The 13579-nt window shown below is 40.9% G+C and overlaps 1 protein-coding gene across 1 annotated transcript in view; it reads right to left on the bottom strand.

Annotated features, from left to right (window-relative positions):
- The window catches only part of LOC149227609 (uncharacterized), a 317497-nt gene that overhangs the window by 91768 nt on the left and 212150 nt on the right, over positions 1-13579 (bottom strand). Inside the window, exons 9-11 of the mRNA XM_089377833.1 lie at positions 5917-5988; positions 5714-5785; positions 5532-5603 (exon numbers count right to left, since the gene is read on the bottom strand). Coding sequence (XP_089233959.1) covers positions 5532-5603; positions 5714-5785; positions 5917-5988 — 216 coding nt within the window. The remainder of the gene's footprint in view (positions 1-5531; positions 5604-5713; positions 5786-5916; positions 5989-13579) is intronic.

Here is a 13579-nt window from a genome sequence, read left to right as displayed (position 1 = left end):
GCCGGAAAGAGAGCCAGAGAAATTGAAGCAGTGAGAGGGGCAGGGACAGTGAAGCTGGAGGAATATTTCCTGATCCGGTGAGTGCATTTGCAGAGATGCAGAGCAGCCACAGAGAGGTTGATGAAGAGCAGCGCGGTAGCCTCTAGAGGCAAAGTCGAATTGCTGGGGAGAAGCAGGATTTCAGTGCCCAAAGATGGGCAAAGGTTCCAGAGGCCGGGAGAGACGTTTTCCTAGATAGCAGTTGGTCAACCGTCTTGAGGAGAAGTTGTTCCAAGCTGAGAGCAGCAGCAACTGCGCTAGGGTGATGCAGTGACTACGCATAGGTAGTTTGGACAACTCAATTTGAGTTGAGGTCAGTGCCGGCATTTGCCTTTGGAGTGAGGAATTTCTCCTCACTAGATGTTCTTGCCAATATTTCTCTGTAGGATTTCCAGTTTCGGCATCCAGTTGTACTCATATTATTTCACTGCTGCATAATAATAAAACCCTCAGCTGCTGCACCGGCTTTCCCGAGTTGGGTGTTTCCAAAGACATTGGTCCAAAAATAACTGTGTTATTTTATGTGTGTGTGTTAGTATTTCTTCTGCAGTTTATTTGTGTAGATGGTGTGATTGATTCAGTATTTTTTGTAGCACACAGTAAATAAATTGTTAAGAATTAATTTAACATTTAGGAGAATTATTTCCAGTTGTTGCAATAGGATTCGGGTCATCGAATTTTCACACCAGGGTCTAGTCTCCCACTGCGAAGGGAGGGCTTACATCACCATCCTAGCCCTTATAGATGGTCTACAGGCATTTTCGATCCATTTGGAGACCCATAAGGATGTCCTTGTGCCCCTACACCCACTTGAGAGCACCACAAGTTCTTGCTTGGAAAACAAGCGGTCAACCCCTTGTCCACTATGTTGGGACTCAATTTCTACATCGTGGCACCCCTTGGACTTCATTAGGCCTCCTCGAAGGCCCAAAGAATCACTTTATTGATCATTTGGCCCTCTTGAGAGGCTTATTCATGTATTATTGAGCTATTTGGTGGGATTTTCACCAAAATTATTGTTATTATGCACATTATTTTATTTTAGGGGCTCAATTAGGCTATTTTAGCTAAATCGAATACATTAGAGAGTGTATAAATAGAAGTGAGATGATCCATTTTGATCATGATCACTAGGATTGAGTTATCTTCTCTTGTGAGATTTTCGCTATGCTTCTTGGAGGACGAGTTTAGATGAATGGATGAATTTTGATGTTTGGATCTCTTTCATTTTGTATTGGAGCTTCATTATTGGCATATGTTGATGATTGGATATACTCTTTCTTACATGTAAGTACTCTTTAAATGTTATACTTGTTATTTTCTCTTGTCACATGCATGTTGTTGGGATTTCGCTATACTAGGCTGAAATTTAATGCTTTTCTAATGCAAAATTGTGGAAATTTGATCTTTTATAGCGTTGCATCATGTCATGGACCATGTATGAATGAGTGAATATTCCTAGAGATATTTTGTATCAAAATTTTATCTTGATAAGTCATCAAATATTGCAAATCGAAGTATAAATACCTTGAAGCAGTTATTCTCATGCCCTAATGCCATGCGAAGTTGTTTCTAAGGCCTCCTTGACTAAGTGAATTCATTCCAAATGTCAAAATATCCTTGACTCCATCTATCCCAAAGGACGAGGCACTAATACTCCATAGGTGATCACTCAAAAGAATATTTTTCCTCACCTCTCTCCCTTTCTTTCTAGGCCTAGCCTCCATAGGTGACCTAGGGCATCAATTTTCTCATGATTCATCCATCAAAAAAGTTTGACCTCTTGCCCACTACTATGTTGTTGTGTCTTCTAGAGGCCCTCCAAATTTGAAGCACTTTCGATAGTGGGATCTTGAGATATTTCAAGCCCTAGCTCCGAGATAGATTCTTGCCTTTGGTTTCCCTTGGCTAGTAACCTCATTGGGATCGTTGCATCAAATTTACCGATAATTCCCCCTTTGATCCCCTTCTCCCCCTCAATGAGATCAAGCACACCCTTGGTTGATCAATTCCATTCCCTTAACTTAATTTTGGGTCCACTTGGTCCAGTGTGGTCCCACAACTTATTGAAGCTAATTTCACTAAGACTGCTTGAAAACTAAGTTTCCACAAGGATTTCTAGGAATAGGGATCTCCTTTACAAGCCTCATCCTCAAACCCTAGCCCTTGAAACCCCCTTGGCCCTCCCTAGAGAGCCTTAGACCTTGCTTCTCAAGCAAGAAAACCATACAATTGAGTCTCCCTTGTGAATAGGCCTTAGGAATCACTCCTTATCCTTTCATTGACTCATTTATCTAGTGATTCCCTTTATACCGAGTCTCCTCCTATCAGTGAAAGTCTGTAAAGTGCAAGGATCCTTAGCTGAGGTGACAGTGGGCTATCGCTCCATTGTTGCCCTGGACCTAGCAGTTTCCCTTTTAGGATCCCCTCCTAGGACCCCTACTAGTTTGAGCGGTAACAAGAAACAAGAAGCTACAAATGAATCTCCACGATTGAACAAGTAGTTGATGTAAGGGAAGTATGAGTACTTCCGAGACAAGCTTGGGCTTGTGGATTTCTCCTCCCAGGTTGAGAGGGAGTGAGGTTGGACACCTAGTTCTCCTTATGCATGTACTATGACCAGGAGGAACAATCATAAGTCAAGTATATGGACATGGATAAGGAGAATTGTGGATTGGATAAGCATCTTGGACAAGCATCCTTGAATCATGTACTGTGGCCGATTAGGATTAACACCCTAAGTCAAGTACATGGACTTGTTTAAAGAATGGTTCGTTGGATTGACATTTCCTTCTAGGAAATGGTCCTGTGGAGGACATACTCTGCTGAACCTAGGTGGAGTATGTGCCTCAGAGAGGCAATATGGTGTCCCATTGAACGCCTCCCAACATTGTGCTCTAATCTAGTGGAGAGATAGAGCTTACTTGTCAAGGCCTTGATAATTTGACAATGTTGGTTATGATGATGTTATCATCAATGATGCTTATCAATCTAGATTCTTTCTTATAAAAGTCTTCAACTTGAGAATATCTCGATGATTCATTATGAATACCTCCCTAGTTAAGAGGGAGTGTTGGAGTTGTAACTAGGATTAGTCTTCATAATTGTCATTGTATCAATTTTATATAAAAACAAAAGAAGAAAAAATTTATTATTTTCTAGCATTTTCTTCATGCTTTATTTTTGGTCAAAATAAAATGTAAAAGGGCATGTTCTTCGTGACCCTTCGAAAAGAAGTAAAATTGAATTTTTGACAATGTCATTTGTCCATCCATGTTGCCAAGTCGGCCCTCCAAGGAACAAGTCGGCTCTACTCTTAGAGACACCTTTCCGAATATGGAAACAACTATATATTGGCATCTATTCTCCATCATTTGGAAAGCAACTCAGTGCTCCTCTATGGAAAAAGAAATTCAGATCTTTGAGGAACTAACCTATGGAATGTGAGTTATCTGTGGAAAACTATCTCTGAAGTATGTGAATACTCTGTGGCAATCTATCTCTGAAATATGAGAGCTCTCTGTGGCACTATATCTCTAAAGAATGTGAGCTCCTTGTGACACCTTTCTCTGTGGTGATGCGAGCTCCCTGTAGTACTTATCCTTCTATATGCGAGCAACTTATGGACTGAAGCTGATTTGAGGACAAACAAGTGGTTTCTTGTGAATAGTGTTGTGAACAATTGGAGGGATGACTTGGCACTTGGATCATTGGTTAGTTTGACTTGGATTTCTCTTGTTGATGAAGGATTCTATAAGGAAAGGATTGATGGGTTTTCCACTTGTGGGGTTTTCCCTGGCCTCTGGCCTAACTTCTAGTGTCTTTTTTATCTTGTGCACTGTGATCTTTATTTATCTTGTTAAATTGATAATTGCTTGATGAATAACAAAGAATCTTCACAATTAATTATCATGACCAAAAATTCATGCTTGCAATTGGATTTCCAACACTTCTTTGCCTCAAAACATCTAACATGATGCCTCGGGAGACACAAATGCATTGGGAACTATGAGACTATTAGGATGCAAAGCCAACATCAAAATAGAGTGCAAAATACATAAGACACATGGCACATGTGGGGTGCGGGGGTGCACCGGGATTAGAAGGGATAATGTGGTGATCACCCTTACAGGGATTTATTAATGCAAGTTCGCCCTTAAACCATGAATCTTAGTAATTCCTACTCCATGATACTCGCACACCATCCCAAGGTATAAGAATACCCATCAAGGTAGGGAGTTACCACCCACCATGGGGAGATCAGCAATGCCACAGAGGCAGACATATCATGAAAAAAATAATACTGGAAGCAGTGTTGGTCGTCCACACCAACAGGGATCTAAGAGTCATTGTCACAAGATAACACACACCCACATGGCTTTACAAGGCTATAAGGCACATCCTTTGGACTTATATGGCGTGGCCAAAAATTTATGGAGTACCCCTACTAAAAGAGTGGTAACACACCCCTCAACCCCAAAAAATATAAATTTAAAGAGACAGTGAGAGAGAGTGAGAGAGAGAGAGAGAAACCTCTACTGGAAATCTGTAGGGAGGGCACCCTGCCTCCTCTGAGGATTGTCCAATCTAGACATTCTCCTATGGATATATATATTTTTTAAACCATGGTGAATCAGTAACTCGTTGGAGACATTCTCCTATGGACATTACTAGATCTTGTATTGGCCCCATTAGGGTAGTGGATGAGGACACTTTCATTCCCTCTATTTCCACTTCAAATGTTGCTATAAACATGAGACAATTTCGATCTCATCTCCATTCCCAGCTTTGGTCTTCATCATTCCTAGAAGGAAATTTGTACATTTGCTTTAATCTTATAGTTTGGGTTTATCCCCTCTCACTATGTTTACATTGTTTACTTTGTTCACATTGTTATAGCATCTTATCCTTGGCTACTTTTCCACTTCCTAGGTTTTTTTTCTACCCTAGTTATTTTCTACTCTGCTTTACATAATTTCAAGTCCCATTAACCTGCTTTCATTCATGGATATCAGTAAATTAATATTTATCCTTTTTACTTTCTATAATATTGCATATTCAGTGAATCCCTTCCTCTTACAACATAAGGAAGAGATGAGGAACCCATGCTATTAAATACGATTCTGTTAATGTGATTTTCATGTTAATATGATTCTGTTTCATGTTATTCTTGTGAATGCTCTAAATGTAGAAAAATTGTTTGCTTCCACCAAGCTAGCCCCATAGATAGTTACATTCAAAAATTTGGTTTTCTCTAGCATAAAATAGTCTATGTGCCATCTGTTTATCGATGCAGTCATCTGATTGTGTTTGCGGGACACTTTTAGCCCCAATTCCCCATATAGTCCAAGAGACCAATCTAATTCTTGTCATGAAACCATTCCACATGTCATTATGATTGTTTCAGAATCTCCAAGTTATCTGACTGATCCAGGACAGGCCTTCATCCTAGAATCTATGTACATTGTAAACAATAAACGACAATAACTTACAAGTACTGCAGCCCACTAATTTCTCCAATGAACGAAGGCATTTCACCAGAAATCATGTTATTTCTTAGCACTCTGCACAGGACATGCTATGTTAGAAATCTTGTTGTTTGGAAGACAAATAGAAAGATCAAATGGCTTACATTAAGTTATAATTTATAAGCACAAAAGGCTAGGTCACTTACAGTTGAGTCAAATTTTTCAAGTTTTTTAAGAATGACAATGATGACACGCCTGAAGTTATGTCACTTAATCTCCTGCCAGCACATATAGAAAAATTATGCAAACAAAGAGAGGAGTCTACTTTCAATTTATGATCCAATTTACTCCATTTCAACTTAAAAAAGCACTAGCACAAATGCCAATGAATATGTAAACAAACACGTACAATTGCGTCAAAGAGGTTAAGTTGGAAAAGCTTGAAGGAATTGGACCCTTAAGAGCATTCCCTTGTAGCCTCCTGCATCACCAATTGATTCAACATCATGTGCAAAGCCATACGAGAATGTAAAAAAAAAATGGAAAAATGTATGTTTTGTAGTGGTACATTAAAATGATAAAATATAGGGAAGAAAAAATATATGGACAAATATATAACCTGACATTTACATATTAAAAAATTGGATAGACTTATATTTTGAGAATATTTTTGACATTACATATATTGCTGAATTAATGTTTCCAGCAGATAAGGGGATGTACAGTTAGAGAGATCTATGAGGAGCACAAATCTTATGCCAATCCACCAGTGCTACCTAAGGTGTTCACAACTTCATATACATACCAGCGTAGATCCATCTTAACTCGAAATCTACCATGCATTGAGAGGGAACAAATCTCTCAAGATGCAAACTTCTTTTTGGGTGTGAAATTTGAGGAAAGATTTGCACCTCGAGAGATTTGATTTCTCTCATCACTTGGTAGATCTTTAGTTAAGATGGATCTATGTTGGTTCTTAATAATATTATTTATATTATATAAATTTCACATCTCTATATAAAAAAGTATTCTCATCTTTTATTTTATTAAAACTTTGATTTAATTTCTATGGAATACCCATGGAATATTTTTAATAGTAGTGGGGATAGAAGGTTTAGTTATATCTCAAAGGTAATTATAACATTTTTTCTTTTAGATTTAATTAAAATACTAAATTAAAATAAAATATTTATAAAATATTTTTATTGTGAAATGAGTTATGGTTTTTGGGCATGTAGTATTGATAAGCCAGGGTACTGGCCCATGGTATTGTAACGAAGTCTATTTACAAGTTAATAATATCCATGGTAAAGTGGAGGTGAATATCTGTGATTAAGAATTTTGTTAAATTGTAAGTATTAAGTTTTTATGTGTTTATTAATTAAATTTAAATATGGTTACAAAATCATTATTTTAATTTATATGGTAAAATGGATCTTAATTTATAGCTACTATTTATATGTTATATTTTTTTCCCCGGGGAAAAATCACAATTTTCTATTAGTAAAGAAAATTACATGTTGTAGATGCCTGAGAGGCATATGCAAATGTTGGGTGTGTGACCATCAAAATAAGTTCTGTACAAAATATTGATTTGGGATAGCATCGGATGTGCTCTAGCCACGAAATTTGGTGGAGAGGTTGGGGCACATGAGATCTCCAATACCCGGAAAGGGTTTGGGCAGATTCTAATCAGATCAGGAGATATTAAAATAATTATTATTTTTTGGAGTCCTAAGTCTAAACTTAGGGAAAATAAAATATTAATGTGTATTAATATGAATCTATGTTAGAGTGGTCCAAAAGACATGGATCAAGCCAGATCTAATCTTAGCCGTTGATTAGGGACTTAATCTCGGCTGTTGAATCGTCAACAGGAAAAGTATAAGAGGAGGCTTGAGGGTCACTTGGAGGACACACCAGATGATCAGTCATTATATTCTCTAGAGCGGGGTTTGCTAAGAGAGATAGAATCAGTGATCGGGAGAGCAACTGAGGGGCATTGAGTACAGAGAAATAGAGAAGGCAGAGATTGTGCCGGGAGAGCAACGCAACAGCCAAGGAGGGTAACGCAGAGCCAGCAAGGGCTCACGCAGGGCCATGCAGAGGCAACCAAGTGTTGTGCAGAGCAGTGTAGATAATATCGGCGATATATCGCCGAATATCGGAAATATCGCGATATTTTCGGTGAGCCGAAATATCACTGAGAAAATATCGCGATATTTTCGACTCCCGAAAATATCGCGATATTTCCAAAATATCGGCGATATTTCGGAAAATATCGCGCGACGATATAAAATATCGCCGGGCGTGTTTTTCCGCGGCTACAAAAAGGGAAAATTGGTTTTTTTTTTCTTCATTTCTGTTTCTGAGTGTTGGAGAAGGAAGGGAAAGAGTTTTGTGGTGCTTGTCAAGGAGGGTTTGAAGATCAAACAATGATTATCACCACCAATTAAGATTTTTTTGTGGATCAAAGATTGAAGAATAGTGAGACAAACTTCATTTCTTTCATTAACAGGTATGTTCTTAAAAAGCCCTATGTTAATGATTTTTTCCTAGATTTAGGGTTATGCTTGCTTGCCTCTTTGCCTACCAACATTTTGTTTCTTTGTTTTTTTCCATTTGCTATGATTTTCATGCCCATGAACCAATGCAAGGGTTTTCTCCATATTTCGACAGCAAGCTTCATTTTTTTTTCAACTTTCTTATGCACCCTCTTATTGCCATTTTTCATTCACATTGCAAAATGCAAATAATATAGTAATTTTTTTTGAATGAGGTTGTTATTACTTGTTATTTTTTCATTTTGTGTTAGGGGGTTTAATGCCAATTTTTTGTTTTTTTTGTGCCCTAGGTTTGAATTAGTTCACTACAAATGTCAAATATGCCAAAAGCCTTGGACCCATTTTGGGAGTATGGGGAGGCTGTTGGTGGGGCAAATCAGGCATATATATCATGCAACTTGTGTGGGACCAAGATGTTAGGAGGGATTACACGATTGAAATACCATCTGGCTAGACTCTCTGCATATGATGCAGATGTGATGCCTTGTATGGTTTCTAGTGCAGAGGTTATACAAAAAGCTCGTGAAGCAATTGCTGAACAAGACAGAAAGAAAGCTGCTAGGGAGAGGCCAATGGTCTCAGATAGATAGCTACTAGTTTTATTTGTTTTGCAACTTTTGCTACATATAAGTTTATAACTCATGATGATGAAATAATTTTAAAGTTTTATATATGTGATGTTGTTTTGTTTGAGTCCTTGATTGGACAACTATCACTATCAGGGATCAGCAGGATATGTGATGTTATTTTGTTTGAGTCCTTGATTGGACAATTATCACTATCAGGGATCAGCAGGATATGTGATTTTATTTTGTTTGAGTCCTTGATTGGACAATTATCAGGGATCAGCAGGATTTGGTATCGCCTTTGAAGTTTGATGTATCATTTCTATTTGACATCATATATATCAATGCCTTCTTCATATTTATGTGCCAATGTGTTTAGTTCATGTTGTTATTGCTTTATATGTTTAGAAATCTGAAAAAAATGAATATATTATGCATTTTTTATGCTTGCCGATATTTGCCGATATTTTCGCCGATATTGCCGATAAGATATTTTCTGGACCCTCGCCGATATTTTCCCAATACCGATATTATCAACACTGGTGCAGAGCACCGAGGGCCCAGCGTAGCTGACGCAGAGGCTCCCAGAGCTGACGCAGGGCCTCCTGGCGCTGACGCAGGGCCAACGTGAGACAGAGAGGGGCTGTCGCAGTCCAGATTGGGCAGACGCTAGGGTTGCAGAAGCAGTTTTGTGCTGAGAAGCTGCCGGAAAGGTTTTCCAGGGTTTCAACCAGGAGATTTCTCTCAAACTGTGAGGTATAGTTGCTAAGGAAATTCTCTGTTGGGTAGGCCAGTTACGGAACCCAGATTGTACTCTAATATTGCTTAATAAGAAAACCCTCGGATAGCTGCACCGGTTTTCCTGCATTGGGTTTTCCAGGGACATTGGTCCAAAAATAATGGTGTCATGTGGTGTGTTTGTTCTTGTTTCTTTTAGTTGTTGATCTGTAATATGTTGAGCATGCATTGGTGTTTATTTTCAGTATTTACTTTGTAAATAACTTGTAAAAGAAAAATAACAAGTAGGTAGGAATAAATCAGAAAAAGTGCATGAAGGGTTTCTAAATTAAGTAAACTTAGAAACTTTAGCATGGTATTAGAGGATGATTGCAGATCACAGGAGGACTAAAAGACATCAGCCGAGCGGAGCAATAGCAGCAGAAAACAACTGTCTTGAGGTGACAGAAGCTATTTCTAGCAGCACAGAAGCCAAGGAAGTGTGACGCAAAGCCAGCCAGAGCCACACAGAAGAAGTCGGGAACTGCGCAGAGCCTTAGAGTGGCCAGCGTTGCTGACGCATAGGGCCAGAGGGCTGACGGAGGGCATCCCAGGGCTGACGCAGAGCCAGCGTGAGGCAGAGGGGCAGACACAGTTCACAGAGAGGCAGTTGTTGGGGTCTAGAAGGCTGCAGAAATATTGCAGAGTGGAGCTGGTGAGGTATTGTAGTCAGAACAGTACCTGACAGAGCAGGGCCAGAGGAGTTGTTACTGAGTGTTTCTAGCCAAGGAACCCGGATCAGCAGTGCAGTTGCATAAGACAATTAGAGTAGGGGGCATCTCGACAAGTGGCAGAAGGATTTCCAGGAGGGAAATCAGGACTCAGAGGGAGTCCAGAAGAGAAATTCCAGACGGGAAGTAGAGACTCAGAGGAGTCGAACAGAGAACTTCCAGGAGGGAAGTAGAGGAGCGTCATGGCACTACACGGGGTAAGAGACCAGGATAGACTGGACGAAGCATCGAACTTCGCAGTCTGGAAAGCCAAAATCTTATTAGTGCTTGATAGCAATCATGTCAAGAACTTCACCTTAAAGGTAGTAGTTATCCCAGTCGACCCCAATGATAATGATAGGTACGAAGAGGCGATGGTGAGGGCCAAGTGCATTATCCTTGACAGGGTCAAGGATCATGTGGTACCACATATAGCCGAAAAGCAAATGGCAGTTGAGATGTGGGAGGCTCTCAAGATCCTGTACCAACATACTTTTGTGCAGAGAAGAATGCTGCTTGAGAACCAGACGAGGTTGTATCAGATGAAGAAGGGTCAATCGATTGACACCTTCCTCGGAGGACTAAATGAGATTCGAGACCAGTTGACTGTTATAGGAGTGACACCGGATCAGGAGCTTATGGTGAGGACAACCCTGAATGTTGTCTCAGAAGATTGGGAAGTGTTTGTCCAGAGCATCTTGGGCAGAGGGAATCTCCTACCTTGGGACAAGATGTGGGCAGCTCTTCACCAGGAAGAGATCAGACAGCAATCGAAGACAGGTAGCAGCAGCAAAGGGATCAAGGTCAAGCAAGAGGAGGAGGATGTGGCCCTAGCATCTGAGGGAAAGCAGGAGAAGCGGAAGAAGAAAGATCTCTCCAAGATCAAGTGCTTCCACACTAGGGAGATGGGTCATTATGCGACTCAATGCCCAAGGAAGAAGAGTAAGGGAGAGTCTTCCAAGACTAAGGCAGCGCCAGTACGGGCAAAGAAAGAAGTTTTGACAGACGATGACTGTTCCATGAGTGCACACGCACCACTTGAGTGGAAGTGGGGAGACATCAAGCTGTTCTATGATGAACTACAAGCGATGAGGGGCACGATCCTCGAGGTACCCAGCCTCTTGGATTAGACCTTGCTATGGGAGCCCCGATGAGGAGTAGCAGGACTGGCTGGGTGAGTAGAGACGGATGCGGATGGAACGACAGAGAGAGCTACAGTGCAGGAGTCCCGAGACAGCGCGAGGCTAGCAGGCTGTAGCAGTGCGAGAGGCACAGGAGTGTTGCACCAGTGCAGGATGGCACAGAGAGGTGTGCAACGATGCGAGATGCAGGGAGTTGTTGCAGCAGCATAGAGGTCAGAGACGGAGCACTTGTCAGTGGTAGAGGGAGCTTTGGCATCAGTGGGTGTTTCTAGCCCAACAGGGAGGTCAGTTGGAGGATTAGTTACTTACTTCTCAGTAACTGAGTTGCAGTGCAGCAGTGGGCAGCACGATTCAACATGATGAGAGGAGCAGTGCGGATGCAGTGCTGGGAGAAAGGACCAGCAGCAGGCTAGCAACACGGATGCAAAGGGAGCTATCGTACGGATGCAGCAGTGGCAGTGGCAGAACCATGGGCAACAGTACAGAAGGCAATAGTGCAGAGGATGTTGGGCAGGAAGTCCTAGCATCAGCGCAGGTACCGATGCCGGATGATCAGAGTAATACTCAGTGAGGAGTATTGCTAGAGCATAGTCCTCGCTAAGAGGGAGTGTTGATTTGGGGTAGCATCGTATGTGCTCTAGCCACGAAATTTGGTGGAGAGGTTGGGGCACGTGAGATCTCCAATACCCAAAAAGGGTTTGGGCAGATTCTAAACAGATTAGGAGATATTAATGTGTATTAATATGAATCTGTGTGACACATTAATATTAATCTGTGTTAGAGTGGTCCAAAAGACATGGATCAAGCCAGATCTAATCTTAGCCGTTGATTAGGGACTTAATGTCGGCTGTTGAATCGTTAACAGGAAAAGTATAAGAGGAGGCTTGAGGGTCACTTGGAGGACACACCAAATGATTAGTCATTCTATTCTCTAGAGCGAGGTTTGCTAAGAGAGATAGAATCAATGATCGGGAGAGCAGCTGAGGGCGATTGAGTACATAGAAATAGAGAAGGGAAAGATTGTGCCGGGAGAGCAGCGCAGCAGCCAAGGAAGGTGACGCAGAGCCAGCAAGGGCTCAAGCAGGGCCACGCAGAGGCAGCCAAGTGTTGTGTAGAGCACCAAAGGGCCTAGCGTAGCTGACACAGAGGCTCCCAGAGCTGACACAGAGGCCTCTTGGGGCTAACGCAAGCCAATAAAGGCTAATGTAGGACCAGCGTGAGACAATGAGGGGCTGACGTAGTCCAGATTGGGTAGACGTTGGGGTTCCAGGAGCAGTTTTGTGCTGAGAAGCTGCCGGAAAGGTTTTTCGGGGTTTCAGCTAGGAGATTTCTCTCAAAATGTGAGGTATAGCTGCTAAGGAAGTTCTCTGTTGGGTAGGCCAGTTACGAAACCTAGATTGTACTCTGATATTGCTTAATAAGAAAACCCTCAGATAACTGCACTGGTTTTCCTGCATTGGGTTTTCTGGGGATATTGGTCCAAAAATAATGGTGTCATGTGGTGTGTTTGTTCTTGTTTGATCTGTAATATGTTGAATATGCACTGGTGTTTATTTTCAGTATTTACTTTGTAAGTAACTTGTTAAAGAAAAATAACAAGTAGGTAGGAATAAATCAGAAAAAGCATGAAGGGTTTCTAAATTAAGTAAACTTAGAAACTTCAACACAAAAAACCCTTGTAGGGTGGACTGTAATCAGTGTTGTAATAATATATACATGATATGTCTATATCAAAATACTGTGTCAAAATTTTACTACAAAATTAGGGCCTGTTGGCCCTCAGATATTGTTGATCTATGTACGGTCGATGGTAGTACTGGAAGTGTTCATCATCCTATTATTTGTTTATGAGCTAGATGCCCCTGGGCTGGACCGTCGCCTCCTTGGATAGTTGGTTAGCAGCCTGATTAAGCTCCCTGTAAATATGTTGACAAGAAATATATTCAAATTGTGATTTGAAAAGCAATGCCTCATCCAATATATTTCTAAGTGAATACATATGACAAATGGATGCATTATTGAACCAGTTTATGATGATTTTTGAATCCCCAAAGATTTGTAGATGTTTTCAGTCATGTGCAAGTGCAAAGTGGAGCATGTGACGAAGAGTGATTAGTTCAACGAAATTATTTGTGCCTGGCCCTAGACCCATTTGTATGCACGAGGTGTGATTTTCGGATTTGTGCAACAAAATTCCCCCTCCACATCCTTGTTCTTGAGCAGCGCCATCAAAATAGGCCCATGATATACTGCGATTTATGTCTTCGGCAGTCACTGTTCGGGCAGGGGATGTGTTATCTTCATCCGGAATGT

Source organism: Pinus tabuliformis, chromosome J (assembly GCF_031772625.1).
Source record: "Pinus tabuliformis cultivar Carrire ecotype Pingquan chromosome J, CPIR1, whole genome shotgun sequence".
Taxonomy (NCBI): Eukaryota; Viridiplantae; Streptophyta; class Pinopsida; order Pinales; family Pinaceae; genus Pinus; species Pinus tabuliformis.
The sequence above is the reverse complement of the archived record's forward strand: the minus strand, read 5'-3'. Positions and strand labels throughout refer to the sequence as shown.